Source organism: Lepidothrix coronata, unplaced genomic scaffold, assembly GCF_001604755.1.
Source record: "Lepidothrix coronata isolate B3197 unplaced genomic scaffold, Lepidothrix_coronata-1.0 Scaffold238, whole genome shotgun sequence".
Classification (NCBI taxonomy): domain Eukaryota; kingdom Metazoa; phylum Chordata; class Aves; order Passeriformes; family Pipridae; genus Lepidothrix; species Lepidothrix coronata.
In genome coordinates this window covers 559,608-585,442 of record NW_016690418.1, presented here as the reverse complement: position 1 = coordinate 585,442, position 25,835 = coordinate 559,608, and the positions used below count along the sequence as shown (strand labels likewise).

Here is a 25,835-nt window from a genome sequence, read left to right as displayed (position 1 = left end):
CAACAGAGTGATTTAATTCTGTCAAATGCAGACCTGTTTAACACCTTATATTTCTTTTATTATATATCACGAAAATTTAGGTGCTACTGGAAATCCCATAGTGAGATTTGTTAAAACTGAAGCATCTCTGTAGACAGAAATACATCTTGCAGCAAAGACAGTACAGAAAGTTATTTGAGTTATTCCAAATTAGTCTTGCTAATTTAATTTAATTGAATTGGGTGTGTACAATCTCATTTACTTTTAAGCCGAAATAAAATCTACAAGTAAAGAGGTGCTGTGGTTTACATATGCAAAATACAAATTGCATAAACAGAACTGGTTCCTTGAATAGCTTGAACAGCAGTTGTGCTTGTCAGAGTTCTGCAAGAAAATGATATTTCACAATTGTGAAACATGAAGAAAAGCACTTGTAGAGTCCCACCCAAACCCCACAAACAGGGTTTTTTTTTCTTCTGCGAGAGGTGAGCGGTTGCTGCACAGTGTTACTACTTCTGTGATAGTTGATTCATCCCTTTGCTATGCAAATTTTAAGTATACAAGGATTCAGTACTTTTATTTAAGAAATATGCCTGCAGGCTGTATTGGTAGGCTTTAGGGAGATATCTGGTTTGGTGTGAAATAAATAGTTGTTCAAAGATCACATGAATTTATGTCTTAGAAGATGAAAAGTGACGCTGTGAGCGTTTTGAGAGCACCCCCCTGTACCCGGCACGTGAGCTTGTCACTTGGTTTTGGTTTTTCAAAGAAACCCCACCAACCTCATGGAAAATCACAGAGCAGCAATGTGTCACCTTAAAAATGCGAGAGTTAGGGCTTGAATTTGAGACACCCCAAGCCCTGAGGCTTTTACCCTTGGAGTAAATCCTTGCTGCTCCTGGTTGAGGGAGTAGTTGCTTTTGCTTCAGCTTCGCTCTTCAGCCCATTTGAGTGCTTAGCTTTTAATGAGTGGATTTAAATGCCATATTTCAGGTTTATGTGCTAGTTGTAGGCATCCAAGTTTGCGTATTTTGAGTAAAACAGGAGAAAAAAACCCGCTGAAAGCGTTTGAGTGCAAGAAGGCTTTGGTATTTGCAGTTGGCGTTGAAGACTTGTCTTGCTAAAGAAAGCAAAGCGTTCACTTAGAGGCTGTTCACTGACTAATGTGGGCCGCATTTTAATACACAATTACAAAATTATAATACCAGTTTAATAAAATTTAGGTTGTAAAATAGCTATTGGGCTAAGACCAGCCTCTTTTTATTCTCTTACTGTCAAAAATATTAATCAACTCCTCCCTTCAGTGTGAAATTCACTCTTGGTGCAGTTTTATTATCCTTTCTCTCACCCAGCAGTGTCATTCTTTCTGTGATGGTTTCTTTTCTGGTGCAGAGCAACAGCATGTTTTGGAAACATTTATTCCTTTTCTATGAATAACTTCATCTTCATTTATGTAACCGTAGTGAGGACTTTTTTGCCTTAATGATCTAAACGAAAGAAATTAACTTGTTCATTACCTTTCAGTATAAATGACTCCTACTTGTGACTTAAAGTGTAAATCAGCCCAGAAATTTAAATGCCTGAACTTGGTTTTTGTGTGCCTACTCAGTAATATTCACTGAAATTAATAATCCCGATGCTTGTGTGCATGAGAAAGTTGTTAAACTGATTTAAATAGAGATGATGGAAACAAATTGCAGCTCTCTAGGTGAGGCAGCAGCAGCCTTCCTCGTGTGCCTCCTTGTCTCTCCTTTTCATACCTCCCTAAAACGTGCTTCCTCATCTTAACTTTGTCATTTTTAATTCTGTCCTATTGTTTCCATTGAGAGGGATTAGTAAAGATAAATTTTAGCTTTCCTAGCATTAACATTAGCTTATATCTGTCATATGTTTCCTAGCTAGACTAAATACTGCCTTTTTCACCCTGTCACACTTCATTTGAAAGAACCAGTCTACCTAGAGCTGGGTACAGGGTTTCCAGTGAGGAAAATGATAAATAGTTGTATATTTTTATAAGTTGGATTTTTTTTTTTTTTTTTTAATGCTGTTTGACTTTCCTGGACCCATGTGTGGTGCTGGTGGTGTTGCTTGGTGAAGGTGCAGCTGCCAACCCATGACATGGTTTCTCAGGTAGCCTGAACGGTGGCCTCAGCTGGCAGCTGGAGAGCTGCCAGGTAGTGGCAATTAGGCATGGAAGCAATTAAAGTCACATACTCAGCACTGGTGAGGCCACACCTCGAATCCCTGGTTCAGTTTTGGGCCCCTCATGACAAGAACATTGAGGGGCTGGAGCTTGTCCGGGGAAGGGAAGGGAGCTGGGAAGGGTCTGGAGCAGCAGGAGGGGCTGAGGGAGCTGGGGGGGCTCAGCCTGGAGAAAAGGAGGCTCAGGGGGGACCTTCTGGCTCTGCAACCCCCTGACAGGAGGGGGGAGCTGGGGGGGGTTGGACTCTGCTCCCAGGGAACAAGGGACAGGAGGAGAGGGAATGGCCTCACGTTGTACCAGGGGAGGTTTAGATTGGATATTGGGGAAAATTTCTTCACTGACCAGGTTGTCAAACCTGAACAGGGTGCCCAGGGCAGTGGTGGAGTGTCCCCATCCCTGGAGGGATTTAAAAGATGTGTAGATGTGGCACGTGGGGACGTGGTTTTAGTGGTGGCCTTGGCAGTGCTGAGGGAACAGTTGGACTTGATGACTTTGGAGATCCTTCCCAACCTAATGAGTCAGTGATTCTCTGTAGTCATGATTCTTTTGATACCAGTGTTAGAAGAATCAATGCACTTTGTAAGGTGTTGGATTAAAAAAAGCTCTCAGGTGTATGTGGTGTAGTTGAAGGAGAAAATAGTGTGTGGGCATGTGAAGCATGACAGGGATATGTACCTGAATTTGACCTGATGTGCCTTTTTCCCTGTGAAACTTTTTTTTTTTTTTTTTTACATTTCATCTGGAAGCAGAGAAACTAGGCCTGTTCTCATTATGTTGCAGAGCCCTTTGGACAGAGTTCTGAAGAGTGGGATGTCTGGCAGGGTTCGGGACGGAGAAAAGCGAGGTGCTTGGCTGCTTTTCCTGGGCATAATGGCAGCCTCCTTTGATCAGCTGGAGAATTATACTATCTAATTCTCCTGCAAATGTTCTTTTAAAGCCACAAGTTGGTCAGATACACTTTTCAACAGCTTTTATTATTTATTTTTATTTTATTGAAATGGACAGACATCACCAAACAAAGCGAAGTAAGTTTTAACTGTGTATCCTGGCCAGTGAGGATCTGCCTTACTGCGTTTTCCTGTTACAAAAAAAGCAGTGTTTTTATTATTTGGAAGAGAGGAAGAGCAGAAAATGGTATCTTACATAAAAGCTGCCTCTCTGCATCATGGCCTGTACACGTGTGAGAGCTGATGCTTTCTGCAGTTGCTTTTCTTTAGGTACAGATTTTTCTGTAGCACTTACGTACTCAATTCACTTCCCTGCCTTCAGATTTTACCCGTTCTGACAAAGAGTACACAGATAATTGCTAAATTAGAAGTTAGCACAACATTTGTGTCTTTTTTTTCTTTCTGAATTCGATAAAATTGTTACATTTCTTTTATATATTCAGGTATTCAGGTTTTCTTAGGTAGTGATTTCCTCCTGCGTGTAAGTAATGCTCTTAGCAGCGATGGTGCTTTGAACTGTCACTTCATCCCACTTGAAGTTAATTACTGGAAAACTGAGGGGTTTCTTTTTTTTTTTTTTTTTTTTTTTTTTTTTTTTTTTGGCATTAACCAGTTTCATAGAAAGTATCTCCCTTTGCTGAGGGTGTCACTGTGAGGTAGGAATAACTGCAGTAAACTGGAGAACAGAGCAATTGAGCCTTTGATCATGTGAAAATGTAAGCATGTGTTGAAGTTTCCACTGGAGCATTCCCACCAGCTGCACAGGGCTTGTTCTGAAGGCCCGTGGCTTGGGAGAGATTTGAGCAGTCCTTAGCAGGCTCGGCAGTAAAACCCACATATCCTCTCAAGCCAAGGTGCTTTAAGTCTTTGCTCAGACTGCTTTAGTAGGCACAGAATGAGGGAGATAATATATTTTTAGCTTTTAAATTCAAAGAAACCTTTCAATTAAAGGAATTCTTGACAATTTTAAATGCTCTGCTCTTTGCGGTGTTTGCACACAGTGGTGAGGAGTGGGGTGATTTTGGTTTTTCTTTTGGTGTGGAGGAAAACCTATCCCATTTAGTTTATATTGTGGCAGTCTATGCCATCAAATGGCATACTTTGTTTACTGTTCTTGGTAGTTTCTCCAAAAGGATCAGAAAAACAGTCCTCTTATCCTATAGTGTTGGGAGTAATAGGACAGTGAACGTACCAGAATTTAGATTCCAGGAGGTTGCTTTCAAAATAATTGTAGGGGATAATCTGATTTTTGTGATTTAAGAAGTCACTAACTGTAAGGTCATAGAGATTTAAGTGAGGTTTTTTCCTGCTGTTGGAGGCAATGAAACAAAAAACTTGAAATAGTTGATTTTTTTTTTTTTTAAAGATACTAGGGGTCACAGCTCAAGAATGGAGAAGTCTATAGTCTGAAAGAGCCTGGGATCATAGGATAATTGGCCATGAGCCTGTGATACCTATATCCAACAGAGTGTGTAATCATGGAATACTTGAGTATTCCATGATCCCTCTGGAGTGTCTGCATTTAATCTAGTGCAACTTTCCAGTTTACATTGAGGGATATGACTCACAAGGCTGTATTTATATTCTTTACATTATAAAATGTGCCCTACAAAGGCTTCGGATGATTTTTGTCAAGATTTGGATTCTGTGCAATCAGAAGTCAGGCCAGAGTGTAGCAGGTATCTTCTTGGACTGTGTTCTGGGATTACATATAAAATGCAGAAGTATTTATATTTTTCCTTAGTGCTAACAATGCCTTCCTTGCAGGCATTTTTTTTCTGCAAAGATTTAGTAAGTTTAATAGTTACTATGAAATACTTGCAAGTGTTTCCTTTCTGCAGAGAATTGAAAAGCGTCTTTTTTTTCCTATTGGCATTTGAAAAGCAGAAAAAAAGTGACTACTACAACAGAATTTTATTAATGAATGATTTACACTGGTTCCAGCTGTGACCATGTGATTAGTCCTTCTCTGAGCAACAATGGGTATTTTCTTTCTGCTTTTATTTAATTTCCAAGAATGTGTCATCTGTTACATTAACTGCTGCCAGTATACCCTGTGTAAACTGGTATTTTTTATTTCCCTGAAGCATAAGATGAATACCCACCCATATCCTTCTGGAACTACAGTTTTAAATGAATTGGGAATTTTATTGACTATATCTGATTCAGCAAGCCAAAATCATAAAAGTTAAAATATTTATTAAACGCACTAGACTGTGGGATGCCTTGTTCCCTAGTAGTGCAAAAGATAGATATTTTCACTTTTAAAATTCTATCTTAATATTTTATTACAGCAATACAATGTGTTATAGAGGTGGACAAGCCTGCAGATTGAAATGTGGATAGTCCAGATTGTTCCTTTCCCTCGACCATATGGTGTAGTTCTAAAAGCCTTTTGTACGCTGTCTGTTCAGTTAATTGTAAACTCGGTCTTTAACGTACCTTAAAAATGAGATATATGTGAACTAAAAGTCAGTATATCCTCTGGTAAGTAAAGTTTGCTAGAATAAATCTAAATTCACAGCCCAGGTCTCTTGGTACATTTTCTTTCTGGGTGAATTTGAAAGTCTTTCACCGTTTCTTGGTAACGAATGTGAGTCTGTGTGTGTGTGGAGAGACAGGTTTTTCCATTTCCTCCTAGGGAAGGAGGGGGGGGAGAGATTTGAGGATATAATGAACATTTCATAATATTTTTGCTTGGCAGACAGCTCTGCCAGTGGGTGATGTGCAGGAACATCGAAGATTTCTGACAGATGGATGGTAGGACTGCTAATACACCTACACATGCTTCAGTGTCTGATGTTCCCGGTGTTTCTCTGATGCCCAAGAAGCTCCTGCTCACGCTTTGGTCTGATGTTGCCCAGTGAGGGACTTCAGAAGAGCAGAACTAAGTTTCTCTGGAATTTCACATGCCACAGAGAAGGGTAATTTATTACACTCCTCCCAAAGCGTTTATTACAGAGGCAAATGGGGTTTTTTTTAATGTAATAAGGAGTTAAAATGAATTATTAGAGAGTTTCAAAATCAATTCTGTTTTCTGTTGTCTCACCATAAGAAGATATTTGGGAAAAGTGACTGTTTTGAATGCTGATAGGGTTGATATATCTAAAGAGAAAAACATAAAAGAGTAGGAGTCTCACTGAAACAAATTTTCTGCGGGTTCCAACCTGGTTTGAAGCATTGGAGAGTGTTTGCTCAGTGGCAGTTTCCATGGTAGGCAAGGCTTACATCATTCGTGGCTTTGGAGATAAGAATCCACTAAAATTAAAAGAAAAGCCAAAACATTGAGAATCAAGCAAGAAGTAAATGACAGTAGTGGACAGTGAGACTAATGTGCTGTGAGAGGCCCCTCATATTGGAACTTACTGATCTGTGCTGCATATCTGAAATTTTCAAAGGATTTCAGATAATCTTCTCAATAGCTGAATGCAAAGGGATGGGTAACCTTAGGGGATATTAAAAGGGGAAAAAAAAAGGCAACTTTTTATGCCTACAGAGGTTAAATAACTCCTGACCTTCGTGCATGCAGAAATGGACAGAGCATCAGCAAGTCATGTCGAAATGGAAACAAATAGTAACCAGCAGCACATCAACTTCTTTCCAGTAGTTAGTATGTTTGTTGTGAAATAACGTAAAAGTTGTGGATTTAAATAATATGATGGTAACTAAACAGCAAAAAACTGTTGGAGAATTTTAATTTCCCTAACGCTGGCTTTTTATGCTCCCAGATACGGAATCATAGAATGGTTTGAATTAGAAGGGACTTTAAAGACCATCTCTTTCCACTCCCTGCCGTGGGCAGGGACACATTCCGCTCTCCCAGGTTTTTCCAAGCCCCGTCCAACCTAGCCTTGGACACTTCCAGGGATGGGGCAGCCACAGCTTCTCTGGGCAACCTGTGCCAGGGCCTCCCCACCCTCACAGCCAACAATTCCTTTGCATTATCCCATCTAACCCTGACTGTCCATGTGAAGCCATTCTCCCTTGCCCTGTCGTTCCAGGCCCTTGTCCAAAGTCCCTCTCCAGCTCTCTTGTAGCCTGTGAGGGGCTCTAATGTCTCCCCAGAGCCTTCTCCAGGCTGAACACCCCCATCTCTGTCAGCCTGTTGTGATACAATATTTTGTGTAGTAGGTTCTTCTGAAATTCACCTTTGTGGAGTGATGAAAAAGAAATAGATGGATACCGGTCCTGCTCAGCTGAAGTATAACTTGGGGCTTTCTGTACACACTGACCAGTATATTCCATGAAACCAGCAGCATTTTACTTCCATTTGATACTTTTCTGGCTGTAGCCTGAAATCAGTGGGAGCAAGAAAGTGTCTGTGGGCAGAACTTTTGCGTCTTGCAATTCAAGTAGTTCAGAAGCTTTAAAGTGCAAGAAACCACATGTAATGCTTTAAGAATCCAGCTGTAATTTTGAGAGCTGGAAGAGAAAACAGTGACTGAACATTTATTTCAGCTTCCATATGATGAGAGCAGTTCTCAGAGCCTGTGAGCTGCTGCTTGCAGAGAGTATATGAATAACAGAGCTACCTATTTTTACTGTACACTGGCAAATGTAGGCTCACTTCATTAGAGCAAGCAGTACAAACAAGAAGTGCTAACTTGTATGGTTTAAAAAAAAAAAAGACTTAATTTAACTTCCTGTGCTGATTCTAAAATAAGAGGAATAAAGTCATAGAAAAATCATGAGATTTCAACAAAAATGTAACAGCCATTTTGTCAAAAAAATCTTGAATCTACTTGTATTTTAATGGTTGTTTCTTATCTTCAGTGGTCTGCATGTCCATTGAAAGCATCTTTGAAGTAGTTTTACCTGTCTGGGACAGTCTGGTTTGTCCTGGTACAGATTTGTAGATATGTGTAAGATGTGTTCAGAGTCTCAATTTATACTTAATAGAAGAGGCCGGGGTAGAAGGGGAGAGAAGGAATGTAGAAAACCAAAGATTGAAACAGAACAGGTGTAAGAAGAGTGTTATTAGACTTAAAGTATTCAGGAGCAGGGACTGAAAAGGAGAGAAAAATGCAGAAGACTGGGGAGACTGGAAAGAGCATGTGGAGTAGAATTGATAAATGAGTGGATGACTCTTTGGCAATGTGTTAAAAGCTTCCTTTTTCTGCTGGGAAGTTGAGATTTACCAAACAAGTCTAAGGAAAATGAAAAGAATGTGAGGAAATGAGCATTGAGTCTTACTTGGGGAGGGGGAAAAAGCAAAGGTGAAGAGGAAAACTTTGCGTTTGATGTGGTAAGATGGAGGAGGAAGAAAGAGGTTGTTTGTAAAGGTGTATGAAACAATTGGAGTGAGGAAGAATTGACAAAGAGGGAAGTGAGGCTGGAGGCAAAAAAAATAATGCAAGGGAGCCATGAAGCTTTTGCTTTGGGAACAGTGAAGGAATGACTGTATTCAAATTGGAGGTTTCCTAATGAGGAGTGAAGCAGGATGGTGAAATAGAAGACACTCTGAGGTTGTGAACCTATCAGACAGAAGATATAGAGGATGTACAAAGGAAAAGGTTGGAAGTAAGGAGGAAAAGATTGGAAGTGAGAGTAGTTTGAGACAGGAAAAATGGATAGATGACCCATCAAGGTAGTAGCTGATATGCTGTATCTAAGTCAATCCTTTCTAGATTTTACTGTATTACTAATAAAGTTTAAAGAATAAAAAAAAGATGAGGTAGGAGTAAGGAAAGTACAATGTGAAGTAATTAGAAAAGAAGGTAAAAGAATTGGGAAAAAAGTGTTGTTAAGAAACGTAAATGAAAAGAGGAAATCAGGGATTCAGTCATATGAGAAACAATTCATATGGTTTCAAGAAGTGTGGATTTTCCTTTTGAAGATTGAATTCATCAGCTAGCCAGATGAAGAGGATACAATTTTGTCTCATTTTCATAATGAAATAATGAAAGTACAGTCTGGGTAAAAGATGTATTTGTCTGTATTTCCTTAGAAAGGATGATGGTAATGATAAAGTAACGCTGCTTTTCAGAATATTTTTCTCACGTGTGGCAAAATGTCAAGTAAAATCCTCCTGGTTTGAAAGAAAATGTGTGTTGTGGTGGCTTGGAAGTAGGGACATAGGAGTCACTTTTCCTTTCTTCTGCTCTTTGCTTTACTGTAAAACTGCTGTTGGGAAATGGTGCAAATCACAATTTTTAATTCAAGTTTTCTCATCTGTAAAGTAGAGATAACAATACCTACCTACCTCACAGGAGTGTTGCGAGGTTTAATTAGTGTTTGTTAAGCTCTTCAGCATTTTTGGATGAGAGCAGATAAATGAAACCTCTTGTTGTTAATAATAGGAAAGCACCAGGCAGAAGATGTAATACGATTTTGGGGTTGGAGGGAGGAGATAGAACAGTTACAGTTTGTTGTTTAAAGCACATTTGAGCAGAACAATGGAAAATGGTTAGAAGTTATGTAATTATTAGTTTTATGTAAGAATCCAAGCATTTTCTTACAATTTGCTTGTAATTTGAGCGTTTAGGGAGATCTAGTGCTTTGTTTCATTTTAGGATCATAGAATGGTTTGGGTTGGAAATGACCTAAAAATGATGCAGTTCCAACCCCTTGCCATGGGCAGGGACACCTTCCACTATCCCACGTTACTCCAAGCCCTGTCCAGCCTGGCCTTGGACACTTCCAGGGATGGGGCATGTTAATATAAATTTAAGTCTCCTTTGACTTTGAAAAATTGAATAAATGATCTACATTCATTTTTTGCTTCTATAGTAAGATAAATTCTTTATAGTGTCCCTACATGTACAAAACCAGACCAAATATTTCCTTCTCATCAAACACTGTGTCAAGGTTTCTAGAAGCACTGATGTGTTGTATTTGGAGGTTATGGGCTTTGGAATAACAAGTCAGTAGGCAACAATAGTAAGAAATATGTGAAATTCTGTGTATGTGTGAGTGTGTGTCTGCAGTATGATTTAAGCAACACTGTAATGTGATCAGGAGGAAGTTTTTGAGAAAATTGTCGACAAAAGCAATCGAGTGAAATAGTGTTGAGTGATAAGAAAATCAGTGGGGAATTAGTCTTGCTAAACCTTGTTTCTGAGGCTTTTTTCGTATTCAGATAGGAAATAGTCAAAGTAACCATTCTATTTGCAGTCAAAGGAAATTTGCTGTGTGTATTCCCCAGCACGTTTCTCAGAATCCACTGTGTGTGTAGACGCCAAGTTTACAAACGTAGTGGTGTGTCAGCAACATCCCAGGTGTCATTATAAATGTCAGCAGTATGTAAGTGGTATTTGTAAATAAGCCCAAACATGTGAAATGGTCTGTGATGCTCAACCATTACGCACCTTCAGTACATTGAAGCCTGGTGCTTGGTTGAGTAGCTAAACTAAATATCAAGTGGTGTTACACAGCTTGAAGAGAAAACCAGCTTTGAAGGGAAAAAGCAGACTTTTTTTCTCGGTTGTTTTGTTAATGCCCAAGAAGATGCTTCTGTGAGTGTTAAGAAACCAACTGTCTATAGACTAGGAAAAATCATTTATGGGTGTCTCTTGCCCAAACTCATTCAGAGCTTCAATGGGAAGGCAGAGTGCTGCAGCTCTGAAGAGTAGCTTGAATCATCTTGCATGAATATTGCCCTCTCCAAGGATATTGGCATGCAAAACAGACTTTGTTCATCTTGGAGGATTTTGAATGCACCTCACACATGGCTTCTTAACCATTTTGAGATGAACAGGCGGAGTTGGGATTGGGTTCTTGTCAGCGGAAGCGAACTGGTGCATGATCAATGCAGATAGGTGGAAATAATTCCCTTTTCCCTTCTCAAAGCATTTGTGTGGTATTGTTTAATTTAGGTGCCCTGTCTGTGTTTTTTAATCACCACATATATTTGCTGGAGGCAACTTATTCTTGCCCTTCCTGCCCTTCTGCCTCCCTCTTAATTATATTTTATCTCCAGTACTCAAAGTGGGAGAGTGAAGTGTCTTCCAGTGCTGTTTCTGCTTTAAATGGCCTAAATGCCATTTAAAAGCTAAACCAGTTTCATAAGCAATTTCAAGTATCTACAACTCACAGAGCTTTGTTGCACCAACCTCTGTTTAAAGACTGATGGGAAGATGGGATCTGAAAAGATTCAGAAAGATAGGCATCTTTTATTCTGTAATGGTATAAGACCCATGTAACACCTCCCTTGGGTTTGGATCTGCTTTATGAAAGGAATTTTAACATAAACCTATCTTCAGTTATCTAGTTAATGTTATCTCCATAAGCAAAGCACTTCCTAACATGTAATTTAACCCTGCCCTCTGGCAGTGGGAAGCCATTCCCCCTTGTCCTATCACTCCATGCCTTTGTCCGAAGTTCCTTTCCAGCTCTCTTGGAGCCCCTTTAGGCACTGGAAGGGGCTCTAAGGTCTTCCTGCAGCCTTCTCTTCTCCAGGTGAACCCCCTCAGCTCTCCCAGCCTTTCTCCGGAGCAGAGGGGCTCCAGCCCTCGGAGCATCTCCATTGCCTCCTCTGGACCCACTCAAACATGCTCATGTCCTTTGTATGTGAAAAATAATAACAAAAGTTGTAGCTGTAGCACTGCCATGAGTCTGACTGCATGTGGAACACTGTTGTGAGGTAACCACTGCCTGGATTTCAGAGGTATTTCCAAGCTGTCCATATGCCATTGTTCTTCAGGCCTCCAAGAGCTGCTTATGGCTGCTGTGAATGCTTAACTGATGGCATTGCCAAAAATTTCCCAATGGCCAGAATAACTGCACAACCCTGAAGTCTTTAGTAGGAGTCAGAACAGATCTTTAACTTGCTGGCAAAGCTTGTGATCTTTGTGGCTTTGAAATGAAGAAGTGGGAATATTAAGCACAGGCCTTGCGTGCGTGAGGTGTGAGCGGTTTCTCGTGTTGGCTTGTAATGGTATTTCTGGCATTTCATCGTATCAGCAGTGTCAGTAAGAGCACCTACTAATAGCCAACTAAACTTTAAATAGTGAGGGTCTTCCAGTAACAACCTTAAAATAGTTTCTCAGCTCTGAGCTCTGCAGTGAAGATGTTTTTCTTTGCACCCATGTAGTCGTGTCCATTATAAACCATGCTTAATGTTCTTGGGCTCCCAATCCCTGGAAGTGTTCAAGGCCAGGTTGGACAGGGCTTCGAGCAACCTGACATAGTGGAAGGTGTCCCTGCCCATGGCAGGGGGTTTGGAACAAGCTGATCTTTCAGATCCCTTCAAACCCAAACCATTCTTAGTGTTGTATCAGTGTGCAGGAGGAGCAGGCTGGGTTCTGCAGGTTCTCTGGTGGTACAAATGGAAGTAGCTGATAAGTGACAGCATAATTTCGGTTTTCTTGAACAGGATGTTTGATTTCGATAAGGATTTTCAGATTTTGAAGAAAGGTTTCATGAGTGTGGCCAGTTGACTCAGGCAGGGTAAATGCTTTTCAGACTCTTTATACTTTAGGGAGGTGGAGAAGTGATTCTCAAATGACTCTAAAGCTAAAATCCCAAGTGATTTGTACTCATATCTTCATGACTGTAATAAGTAAAATAAAAAAATCTCTGGTTTTAACTGTTTTTGTTAAAGACTACAGTGCTGATCACGGGTTATAGCCAGATTCTCTTATGTGCAATAAAAGCCAAGTTTTTAAGGCACAGGCTTTCTGAGGGTGGTGATTTAAATGGCACTTTTCTAATATCAGCCATCTGAGAAACTTCAAGGAAAAAATTTACATCTTGATGTCCTCCATGCGTGTCCTTGCCTTGTTTTATCTGTGGCACTGTTAAAAAGGGCCACACTTGTTTCATGTCTGTTAAGGTCTCCCCCAGACATGAGTATTTATTCATTTTGCAGTATCTGTTTTGAAAACATCAGCTCAGAACCTAAACTTGTTTACAAAACAACCAAAATAACCTTCCAAAACAGATTGTTTTGAGCTGCTTGTATATCGCTTTTATTCATGGAAAGCAAATATTTCCTGCACTGCTCACCATTTCAATTGGCAGATGATACCAGACATGTTTGTTTAACTCGTGTCAGTGTTTTTCAGCTTTCTGCAATGTGTGTATCCATAGATACTTCCCAGTGGAGGAGGTGGACCCCTTAACTTTCTGATACTTGTGAAGTAAAATAAAATGTATGAATATGCTCTTCTTCATTGCTTTAAGCCACTCCTTGAAGTATTTTGCTGGCTCTGCAGACAACAGGATGGAAACAAGTGACTTAAGTCATTAGATTTGCTATTCTTGGGTCAGAAGAGATGCTGGGGAACACTTGCAGGGAACTGTCAGAAAGCATTTAGGCCATAATCCGGAGCCTTTCATATTTCTAGAGCCCTTTCAGAGGGCTTAGTCAAAACTTGATAGGAAAATTATTTACAGGAAACAGGATGCTGCACCACTAAATCAAATTGGCAACTCTCATTGCACTAGATTTATAAATTGATGTGGGTAACACATCTTCTGTATGTCAAGCTGGAAATAGGATGTAAATATTCTTAACATGGAAAAATATGTTTAGTGCTGCATGAAGCCCTTATTCAATGTTGTGGGATGTTTGCTATTGAATCTGAGAGCTTTCGAGGGGTTTCTGAAAGAGATAACGTGGTGCTGACTGCACAGAAGTTAATGAGATGTATTTTTGTTCCCATAACTTTATAATATGAATGTTGGTTCAGCTCTCTCTGGAGATGGCAAGAGTTGGGCAAACGGAAGACCAAAAAATTATTTCATCTGTTGAATTTTAGTACTTAATATTTAAGACTAAAGACTTCTTTTGTGCAGGTAACGTTGCAACCCTGAAGTTACTTAGTGAATCACAAGACCATCCTACCCAAACTGAAGTGTAGGGATCTAATACTGAAATGTTTTTTCCTGTAAACACAAAAAACCCTGATGATTTATTATTTTCACTTGGTTAAGGGTTTCATAGCTTAGCAAAATAATCATGATAATAATTTTACATTGCTCGTGTTGCAGGTCTTTAGACGAGTAACATGGTAGATACATTTGGCACCTCTTTTGAAGTCCATTTTTCATCACGGTTGAATTTAATTTTGAAGGAACCATATTGACATGTGTTGTGAACTGCATGTCACAGAAACACAGCTCGGTTTGGGTTGGAAGGGACCTTAAAGCCCATCTTGTTCCACTGCCTGGCCATGGGCAGGGACACCTTCCACTAGCCCAGGTTGCTCCAAGCCCCATCCAACCTGGCCTTGGACACTTCCAGGGATGGGGCAGCCACAGCTTCTCTGGGCAACCTGTGCCAGGGCCTCACCACCCTCACAGGGATGAATTTTGTCCTCATATCCAATCTGGCTCTGCCCTCTGTCAGTTTAAATCCATTCCTCCTTGTCCCGTCACTCCAGGCCCTTGTCCAAAGTCCCTCTCCAGATCTCTTGGAACCCCTGGAGCTGGATGCAGCTCTGCAGGTGGGGTTTCACAAGAGTAAAGGGGGACAATTCCCTCCCTCTTGTTCTGGAGCTGCTCTTGGTGCATCCCAGGATAGAGTTGGCTTTCTGGATATCTGTTCCTCAGTAATACTCCTCTGTGTGGGGCCCATCCCAGATTTCACAGCTGAACTTGATTTGACAGTAGGTCTCATTCCCTCCTTTTTGTGGATTCAAGGTGTGACTGAAGATGCAGATCCTTTCATCACATATTCAAAGGGATACCTTCTGACTGTAAAATAAATCTGGCTTGTGCCCACTCAAAAGTTGCTGCCAAACATCTCAGGCTACCAAGCCTAATGTTTCAATTAATGTTGAAATTAGCTCTTGCAATTTAGCTTTTGTACTAGAGGAGTTTAAGTCCTAAATCCTAAATTTTGGTGATACAAGAGTGATTTGCTATTCATTTAACGTTTTGCTGCTTCAAATGTGCTGAGGAGAACAAACCAAGTTTTTGATGTAGGGTGATTTTATTACCTCACAGAGCAACTAATGATGGCTTCTAACAAGTGTTTTGTAATTTAGTCAATCAATGTGAAGTGTAGACTGCATTTTTCAAATAAAATTAGTTAAAATATTTGTGATTTTTTCAAGTGTATATATTTGTTCTTAAACTGTCTGAGTGCACATTGTAATTCTTACCTTTCTGTACAGAAACTGGTCCGAAGCCCAGAGCGTGTGGAACACATTTCTCATCATATTCCTAATAAATCGGAGGAATTTCAAAATGCCAGCCCATTATTACCAGACTGGGACTTTTTCTATAATAGGGAACTAGCAACTAATATGTCTCCTGTCAGGTTTAAAAATAGCGCTACATCTCCCATTACCACACCTATTAGTTCCCTCTCCTCTCCGAGATCCTCTAAATCAAGTACCCCTCATCTATTTAAACCTAATGTAAGCCTTCAGGATCATCAGTGGTAGCAAATTTATAGCCATAGGTGCAGCACTGGAAATGATGAGTCCTGTAAACTCTCTTGAGCCTTCAAGTACTGTAAGCACAGTCCAAATAAGTTGGATAAAGCCAACATAGCAATAAACAACATGAGGAGTTTCTGAATATTAAGTTATTATTATTCCAGGCTTTTGAGTTACATGGCAAATGGAAGCTTGTAATTAACTGTTAAATCAGAATAACTAATTTTCTCTCAAATCCAATTGCAAACCTTGTGCTTTTGGATTATGCTCTCGTATTAGATCTGTACTAATTTTTTTACTTTACCTTTTTTTTTTTCCAAAAAATCCTGTTAGTGACTGACGGGCTCCCCAAAGTAATGTAGGACTTTTTGTGAAGATAATTGATTATTTAATATCTACTGCTCTGCAGAATACTTGTGCCAACTTCTGTAAATCTCTTGGGACCATTAAAGGAAGGAGACAGAGGCACAAACTCTGTGGAAGAGTTAATCCAGTTTGCTGGTGATGGGTGGTCGTGGCTGTAGTTGTTTTCCTGGCAGAGCATGGCCCTGGTTCTCCCATCACACCTCTTCTGTGTATTTTTCATTCTCCTTTGGCTTAGACATTAAGAAAACTTTCTCCTAATTAAATATTAGCAATACTTAGTTTGCCTTTGTTAATCTGAACTCATGAAAATAGTTTACAGACTCCTTAGTATCCCTCATACCCTATCCTGAGCAGTACATATCCCATATAAACCACTTAGTAGGTCAATTAGACACATGGAAAATGAGTTGTGTATTGTAATTGCTATTCCCAATGCACTGGGAATCAGGATATCAGTCAGTGAAATCTCCCTGAAAATGTATCTTTTGAGTGCTGTGCTCCAAAGGAGGATGGATGCTTCCCCACCGAGGTAGTGTTGGCTGTTGTGGTTTTGAGTTAACCATAAATGTGATGCACAGATGTTTTTCTCTGCTGGAAAAAAAGAATAAATTGCAATAATTTATTCAATACAGATAAAGATCTTCAAAGATGTTGATTGAGGATGGCTAGAAGTATAGACACAAAGTATTTATGACAGTCTTAGGCTGTGTCAGGGAAGAAGGTGAAAAGTAAATTGTAAGGATTAATTTTTTTTCCTTTTTTTGTAGCTGGAAACAAACAAATTTAATTTACAGCAAGAAATGATGAAGGTCATTAGTGCCTTTGCCTAGATGAAATAGTAAAACAATTTAAATACTGAGTTTTAAAATGCGTACTCTGCATATGCATTAGCAACTTTTTCCTGAGGATTTATAGCAATATTGTTAACTTAACATGCACAGGGTAATGTGCAGATTTTACAGCATGTTACTTTCTAAATACATAAACTCCAAAAGGAGCCTTTACTGCCTCTTCTGTCAGGGTGTCTCTGGATTGATAGCCACAGGACATCTTAAACTTCCAATTCCTGCTGTTCCATTTCAGGGTTGAAAGCACAGATGTAAGAAACCAAACCTGGTGATCCTCGCATTTTGGTTTTTATTTAAGATCAAACTAAGTCTTTAAACATTATATTGTTTGCAAGATCGTGGAATGGTTTGGGTTGGAAGGGACCTTTGAGCTCATCTTGTTTCACCCTCTGCCATGGGCGGGGACACCTTCCACTATCCCTGGTTGCTCCAAGCCCCATCCAGCCATTCCAGGGATGGGACAGCCACAGCTGCTCTGGGCAACCTGTGGCAGTGCCTCACCACCGTCACAGGCAAGAATTTTCTTCTAATATCCAATCTAAACCTACCCTCCTTCATCTTAAAGCCACCCTCCCTTGTCCTATCCCTACATGCCCTTGTAATGTGGATTCTAAGCACAGTAAAAACTGGATGTGGTATTTCAGTGACACAAAAGCAGGCAGTGCAGTCGTGCAGGTTTCAGTGCTCACAGCGTGTAGCACCCTTGATACCTGCAGGTAACAGGAGGTTTTGGTATTCTGTAGGTGTTTGCAGCTCTCAGGTTGCGTGCAGAAGGCAGACTGTGGTTTATGGGTGTCACCAGTAGATTAACACTAGTCCTGCTCAGCCGTCCAGATAAAGGTGAACGATTCTGGTTTACCACATTCTCAAAAGGAGGAAAGGATTTCTTGTTTTTTCCAGTTGATTATATAAAAGATAAATTGTCGTTCTCGCTTATGCAGTTTAGTAATGACAAACCTCAGAGCTGGTACTTTTGGGTGATCTAAATACGAGTTAAATTTTGGTCAAACCTTAAAATGTGATTGTGTTTAAGGTACAGCTCCGGGGTTTCGGTGAGTCACTGTCATGAGTGGGAGGGTAATGCAGGCTCTTTCTATCTGGGTTTGTGTGTATGTATATACCACATCCCCCCTTCAGGTGGGTGCACGTTGTGGGGCTGGGAGGGAGAAGGGATAGAGGAGGAAAGGTGAAGACCCCAAATAGTCCTTTGGAGAATCCCATTTTATCGCAACGTGGAACATGGAAATTTTTTGCCTGCATTAGGTATTGCAGTGTGTTTATGTGAAATCATCAAAGGTTTTAAGTATGTTTATGTCCACAGTTCATACCTGATGGGTTTTGTAGTTGGTTGAGTTCTGAGATACTGAACCACGTGTGCTCTGGATACGGTGGTGGAATAAATTTCTCATACGTGTGGGACTGTGACCGTTAAAACAATCATTACTGAAACCCTATACCTTATTTCCTGTAACCAATAGCAGCTCTCTACCTATGGAATATATTAACAATTATTCCTTTGGGTTTGGATTGTTGCTTAGCTATTTTGTTGGACAGATATTTAAACATGACTTGTAATTTATGTTGTCTGACTACGTCAATGAACAGAGCTAATTATGGCTTTCTGATGCGAGCTGTGCTGATGTTTGAGAAACCACACTTCTGCTTGTAAGACAGAGGGGATGTGTGTTCTTTAATAAATCATGGAAAATGATGAGTTTTGTCTACCTAGGTTGGTTAACAAAAATACTTGAGTTGGTGTTCACCTACAGTTTAAAAAGAAGCTATGGTTACTGTAGCTAGTCAAACAATTAATTCTTCTGTGCCTTTAAATTTTTATTTATTACCCTGTATAGTACTCAGATTTTCTTTTAAAGGGAAATTATTAGGTTGAACAGGGATTCCATCACTTGCCATGTTTCTGCAGCTGTGGGGTAGAGCTGCAGCAAGTCACAAAAGTCCTGGATGAATGTCACCGTGAGGGGCTGGGGTTGAGACAGCACCTAATTGCCCACCCACACTTCCTGGTACTTCAATATACCTCTATATTAGTCATGTCATTTTGACACTGTAACCACTTGGAAGAATTTTTTAATTTCAGATAGTTTTTTCTCAGTGTATATCCTGAAGAATGTGCTGCTCTGTGTAGTAAAGCCAGAGTAGGAAATATTCAAAGCAAAGGATCCTGCAGGCCTGCGGATTGAGCTGTTTGAGGAACACCCAGGATTGCTGGCTCCAGAGAGGAAACACTGTAATGAGAAAGGGGAAGCAGTTCTGTTTTTCTAATATTTGTTGTTTTCTTTGAAATGGGGAAAAGAATACCTGGAGTGATTTATATTTAATTGAGGATTGCATTCCATCAGATACGGTGAATGTTCTCAGGCCATTTATCAGCTGTGTCTTTTGGAGACCTCTGAGGAGTCTATGAGACGTATTTACCTTAACTTGGCTGGGTCAAGGGAAATAAAGCAAAAATAATAGCTGTTATTTTTGTATGTGAACAAAACTGGAAGTCATGTGGTGAAATATGAGGTAAACGACTGTGTCCTACCTCCTCTGTGCCCTGTTAAATACAGAAAATTATTAGTTATATGTAATATAATTTCCTTTGTATTATCAGTGTATCTTTTTAAAACAGAAGATTTATTGACTTTCTCATTGCTCCATCTTAGTCAAGCCCTGAAGTCAATGTGACATATACTGTGCTGCCATTATCCTTCAGTTTCATGTTTAGGCATTATATTGTTAAAAAACAAAAAACTCAAAAAAAGAACAAAATATACCATATACTGCTTTTTATATGGTATTATAACATTTTTTCTAAATTCAGTATGATGTATACTGTGAGTAATATATACATATAGATCACACAGTGCTAGAATCCTACAAGTGCTAGTGAGGATTTTAGTGAGCAGTACCTACATTTTTGAGGAGTGAGTTTTGTAAGAAACCTTTTGAGCTTCGGGTCATCTCTGAAAAATGTGTCACTGCTGATTTTCCCCGTCACAGGCTGCTGCCGTGGGGTCTGCAAGTGTTATTGTGAAGAACTGCATGGGAAGAGCCATCTAACACCCACTCCTCGACACATCCACAATTTCAGCCCAGTTTCCCAATGTAAACAGCCAAAATGTATGACAGTATTTCTGTAATATTTGCAAGATGCAGTTTTACTAATAGATCTAAAGGTAGGTAAATGCAGAATAACTAAATGTCAGGGTCTTTGGGCAGGGAGGAAACCTGAGAACTGAGAAAGTCTCTTACCATCAGCACATACAGTCATTCTCTGTCCCCGTGAGGGATGTACAATGAAAACTGGTGCAGAATAAAACCAGAGAGCACAGTGTCGATTCAGCTAAACCTGGTGATAAAACCAGTTTCAGAACTACGATGAAGTGTGGTTTGATCAGATACTTTATGAACAAAATGCTTTATTACTGGTACTGCTAATGACTTGTAAATTAGCTGCAGCCCCTCCCTGAGTGACTGACTCGATGGCATTTACCAACTTTTCACATACCCCTTTTTTAGGGGCTGAATTTATAAAACACTTCCCTCTAGTCCTTTGAATTAAATTTTCGGTGACATTTGATGACGAGCATAGCATGATTAATTACAAATTGTTCTTTAGGTGAATAGTGCAGATTCTAAACCACAGCTTGTGTTTTTATAGCAGTTATTACCCTGCAGGCTCCAAAAGGGCTTTGGAGGAGAGACTAGGATTTTGGTTACATCATTGTAAATTCAGAGAACGTCAGTGATCTCAAAAGTGTGATTTTTTCAAAATTAGGTCAGTGGAAAAGAGATCAGAATCTGTTTTGCTACCTGAAAAGAAGCAAGCTCCAAAATGGAGTGAAGTCTTTGCTTCCAGAAAGCTTTCTTTTGGTTTTGCAAAGAACATATTTGTTATATAAAATAATTTTTTTGAAATATTATGGGACAGTGAATAATAGAGCAAATTATAACCTGAATCCTGGGTGGATTATGGCTAGAAAGTCTGAGCATGGAATACATTTTTCTCTTGCTGTAATCTGTAATGACCCAAGAGCTCTACATCACCATTTCATCTGGCACTGTGATGGGCCAACAGCTCAAAGCTATCTAAAGGTTTCTTACATTTTGTCTCCCAATTCAGTTGATTCAGTGTTTGGATTTTTATTGCTGGCTAGCTGATCTTTTGGTAGCTACAGTGCACTTGTAAGGTTTTTTTTTTCAAGATTTGTTTTCTCCCCTCTGACTATAGAATACATAATATTTTTCACCTGATCTTGGGTTGAACTAACTCTCATCATTGCAATGATAATGAGATTTTCAGGAGAGTATGTAGTTCTCTGTTGAATTCTCACTTCTTATCACCAGAGGTTTTGGTAAGATAAGGATTACAGTCTGAAACTACTAGAAATGACAGGTCAGGAAATGGATGTAAGGTCTTGCAATATACAGCATCAAACATGAATTCTGCATAGACGAGTTTAAGAGAGTCCTCCCTTGTTTGGGAATGTTGAGGAGGAAATCATCACAGAGCTGGTCATGGATGGTGAATACCTTTCAGGGTTTTGTTTTCAGCTTTTTTGTGTGTGAAGGTTTTGCTCGAAGCATCTGAGAAGCCGCTCTCCAATACCCCAGGCCTGTGACTCATGAGGGTGATGAGCAACAGTCACAGGGTTTTCATCTGTCCCCTCGCTTTGGGCAGCGCGTTTTGCATCCTGTTTGTGAGCAGCTCTGTGGCTTCTCATCTGAGAGCTTCCTTAAGCCTCCTCTGCTGTTCTCTTCCACCCATTTTGGAGTACTCCCAAAAAATATCCTGCTTTATTTCCTATTGTTGTTGCTTGGGTAGTGATCCCAGCTCCCAGTGATGCAGGAGAGTCCTGGGGGATGCTCCAACTGTATCTCGCCAGGCTGCTCTCTGGCTTTAAGTTCCTTACCTAAATCACTGTTACTAGCAAGTAAGAAGTGCGTTTGAATCGTTTTTTCATTTGATCTGCCACCTGGAAAAGGGGGGGGAAATGATGAAAAAATGAATAAACTGCTCCGGAACCTATGGAAGAATCGTATGTGTTTGGGAGTGAGTGTGTAAAGCAAAGCTGCTTTTAAATATCCGGTTGAAAACAAAACAATAAATTCAAAATACAGTGTTTTCTTAAGTCCTGCACGCTAAGATTCATTTAAAAATTACAAGTGGTATCTTTTAATGGTTGAAACAAATAGGTGTGATAATATTGTCCTTGTAATTGCTAAGTAGCCTTTTCTGAAGGAAACTTATTAATGTAATATGAAGATTTTTTTTAATGGAAAATCAAGAGGCCTTGCAATATATTTCTGCTTTTTCCAACATAATTTTCTTAAATAATAAAAAAAAAAGGTCAATTTCTAAAGAAAACTATTTCTCTATTTTCATTTTCAGAATCCAAACAGTTCTGAAGCACTTGGAAAATGAGTGTCCTTCTCATTGAGCCCTTCTATGGTGGTTCCCACAAACAGCTGATGGATCTTCTTCAGGAAGAGCTACAGGAAGACTGTGTCCTCTGCACACTCCCAGCCAAGAAGTGGCATTGGAAAGCACGGACTTCTGCTCTTTATTTCATGCAAACAGTGCCAACAAGTTCTAATTACAGGTAACCTAGGGACTGAGGAATTTCTAAGCTCAAATTGCAGAGAAACCTTCAACCAGGTCTCTCAGTTGAATCACTGTGTGCATGCAAGGGTGTTTGTGGAAGCAATTGGAGACTTGCAGTGGACAACACAGGTTTTTCTTCTTGGGGTATAACTGGGAAATCACTGCTATGTTTTGTTTAGGATTTCCTAGACTGTTTTGTCTTGCATTGCCAGTCCTTGGGAGTCTCTGAGTATTTGGAAACATGATGTCTATACATGTATATGTATCTCTTATTTAAAATGTATCCAGTGAGTTCAGTCATATTGAAAGGTTTGAACTGTGCTTCCCGGATCAGGTTGAAAGGTGGCACAGATGTGAAGGCTCCAAGCTTCCCCACGTGCCCTCTGATGTATCTGTTAGCAAGTCTGATTTATCAGTGTCCTGCTCAGGCTGACCTGGAGGATTAAGGGAGCAGTTTTATCTTAATGGTAGTCTGGTTCCATAACGTGCCAGCAACTGTGGGTGTCAATTATGCATTTATGTAAGTGGCAAATTTCCATCAGGTAGAACCTGGACTGATAAAAGCAGACTATTTAGGTCAACAAGATAGCTATCGTATAGTGAGAATCAGTCACTCCAGAGCCAAGGTGTCTGTAAACCCAGCAGTTTTGCTTGGCCTGCCTGATCAGTTGAGATGTGGTGAGATGATTGTCTGGAGCAGTGAGATACTGCCCTGCTCAGAACACACAGCTGAGCATCATGGGGGAACTTTACACCTTCATGGAGAGACACTGTTCATGCACAGGGTTATTTTAGCACAAGCAACTTGCTTTTCAGCAGCAGGATGAGCTGCAGCAGGACTCTGAGCACACCTGGATGATGTGCTAACTGTTCAAAACTGGGTCTGGTGTTTGTTACCAGGAACGAGTAGATGCTTCCTGAGGAAGGAATATCACTTTTCAAGAGTAGATTTCTGCTATAGGAGGCTGCATTTGAACAGTGTTACTCAACATAGTGTCTAATCCATTTTGGAACACTTACTATATAAATGTACACCTTTCCTGTGCCTGCTTTTGGCTCCCATTTAAAATAGTCTCCCATCCCGAGCCAAACGTTATAATTAATTTTCCCTGATTTGTCTTGTGCGAGGCTTTTAGTGTTGGTTTCCTCTTGCTTTCTTTTTGCAACAGTTTTGTTTTGGAGGAGTGTACATGACAAACTGTTATGTAAATTTGTCTTGTATCGCAACCACATCCTCCAACGCATCGCAATGTTATCTGTGTTCCTTCAAGGTCAGCAGCCCAAGCTGTCCAGCACTAACTGTATTAAACTAATCAGACATCACTCATAGACATACACTTCATTAGTTTAACTTACAGTTACATTGACCTAAGATAACTTAACTCCAATTTGTCAAGTAACCCACATCTCGGGGGAAGGGGGAGGGAACGCTGACAAAAAAAAAAAAAAAGGCAGAATCCCACAAAAAAACCAACAACCCAACAAAAAAACCTCAACCCAGCAGCCTGAAAACTCACTTGAAGTTAATAAACTTGCAATCTGTCATAGACTTATGTGCAAATATAACCCTTACTGACAGCAAATAAATCTGATCTAACCAATGGAGCATCTTAAAGAGAGGAAAGCTTTTGCTTTGCTGGTGCTGTTTGGGTTGGAGCAGAGAGGATCAAACAGCCAAAGTTGACAAAGATGGAGTGTTTAAAAAAGTTTGTACCTTGTCCTCGCAGGCAGCATAAAATTCTAGGATCAAGGGCTGATGTGGCTGGTGAGAGGAAAACTGATTAGAGGTACCTTCTACTTTACTTGCACATTTTTAATGTTTGGTTCGTAATTTAATGTTTCAATTATTTTATTAAACTGAAAGTGTAAGTGCATCAGACTGCAACCTACTAAGACTGACTACTCTCTCCTATTAGAAAAAACATTGATTAAAATTAATATTGATTCTTTTATTTCTACCTTGCTAGTAACCACCAAAGATCTGCTTCCTAGGTAGTAGTTTTTAAAGACAAAATTCCATTGCAAACTGGGAGGACTGTGTGTTTGGAATTGCATGTTTAAATATTTCAACCTTCTTGTGAGATCATAGGAAGTACCAAATTTGCTTTATTTATAATATTGACATTATTTACAGGAAAAAAACCACTTTCTTTTACAAGTGCTTTTCATAAATATACCTTTTTTTTTGTTTGTATGTTTAATAATACAGAAAGGTTTCAGATATCCCAAGTGCAAATGCTTTTGGTAATGGAGCTGTGTTACTAAATTTTTGTATTCAAACTGTACTTTATTTCAAGATGCTGATGTGTCTGAGAAATAATACTGGTGCTGGTAAGTCTGATATTAGATAGATTTGTAGAGAAGTAGTGTGGATATGTTTTAAAAGACTTAGACTTTTATCCATACATCTGATTATGGGAAGGAAGTGTGTTTGTTAGCTTACAAGTGACACTTGGTGAGTTAAGGAATAGTCTGAAAAAGTGTTTTTGAAACAAAATATTCAGTGCAGTCATAGATGTTAAATTCAAATACTCTGCAGTGACCAGAGAGTTGATGTGATGAACTTGTTAATAGTTTTATCAGAGAACAGACGTGTCCTCCCTTGACCAAGAATTAAAGCAGGGTTGGTAAGGAGCAGGGCATTTAATGTTACTTTTGTGAGCTGTGGGGGTGATATCTTGGTGTGTGATAACATTATGTTCCCGGGAAGGAGGAGACCTAGCCAGAATTGTAACAGGGAGAAGGAATCCTCACTCTCCACAGGGAACACCTGTAGTAGCTCTTACAGAAGGTATTGGACACTTAGTATTTGATCTGCAGCACTGCATGGATTTATAGTAATTCCCTGATGCAAAGTCCAGGCCGTGTTTATCTAGAAAAGTGTTGCTTTTCTGTTTTCATGCTTTTGTTGAGCAGTGTGTTGTTAAACCAGCTCACATCTTCATTCATCTCCTGAAAGGAGGACAGGAGCTTCCCTGATGAATGGGAAGCTCAGGCACACACAGTCCTTCCAGCGTGGAAGGCCAGAAGGAGAACTTAAAGGTGGATCACTTGGCTAGTGAACTTGAAGGGGTCTAACAGATTGATGTACAGCAGCCACAGAAGAGAGCATTTCTGGGAGCTCTCTTAATTGCTAGAGTCCCTCAAGATTTTTCCTTAATTGGAAATAAGGTGCTTGTTTGGATGTTGTGTTGCTACAAGGAGTTTCACCCTTATGATGGCAATTTCCAAAATCTCAGCATTTGAAATGTACCAAAAAAGGGCAAAATTTCTGTCTGCTTCCTCTAGACAACCTTTTCAGCAATCTTAAGAGTTTTGATAGCAGTTGATGGGATTTTATCATCTCCATTCCATGAATTCGGAAGGTCCAGCAGAGAGCCGTGACCTCTTCAGGCTCCTGGCACTCTGCAGAGTTGCTGTGGTGTCTGCTTTGTCTCCCAACTTCCTTCAGACAGCTTAAACTCTTTGATAAATGGAGATGTCTGATCCTTAGCCTAAAGTTGTTTTCCATAGCGCATAGTGACTATTCTGTAATTCTAGAAAGCATGTAACAAA

The 25,835-nt window shown here is 39.8% G+C and overlaps 1 protein-coding gene across 4 annotated transcripts in view; it reads left to right on the top strand.

Moving 5' to 3' along the window:
- GTDC1 (glycosyltransferase like domain containing 1) overlaps positions 1-25,835 on the top strand; it is a 149,259-nt gene that overhangs the window by 4,717 nt on the left and 118,707 nt on the right. For all 4 annotated transcript variants that reach the window (XM_017834743.1, XM_017834742.1, XM_017834740.1 and 1 more), the window contains exon 2: positions 22,068-22,278. In XM_017834743.1, coding sequence (XP_017690232.1) covers positions 22,097-22,278 — 182 coding nt within the window. In that variant the 5' untranslated portion in view covers positions 22,068-22,096. The remainder of the gene's footprint in view (positions 1-22,067; positions 22,279-25,835) is intronic.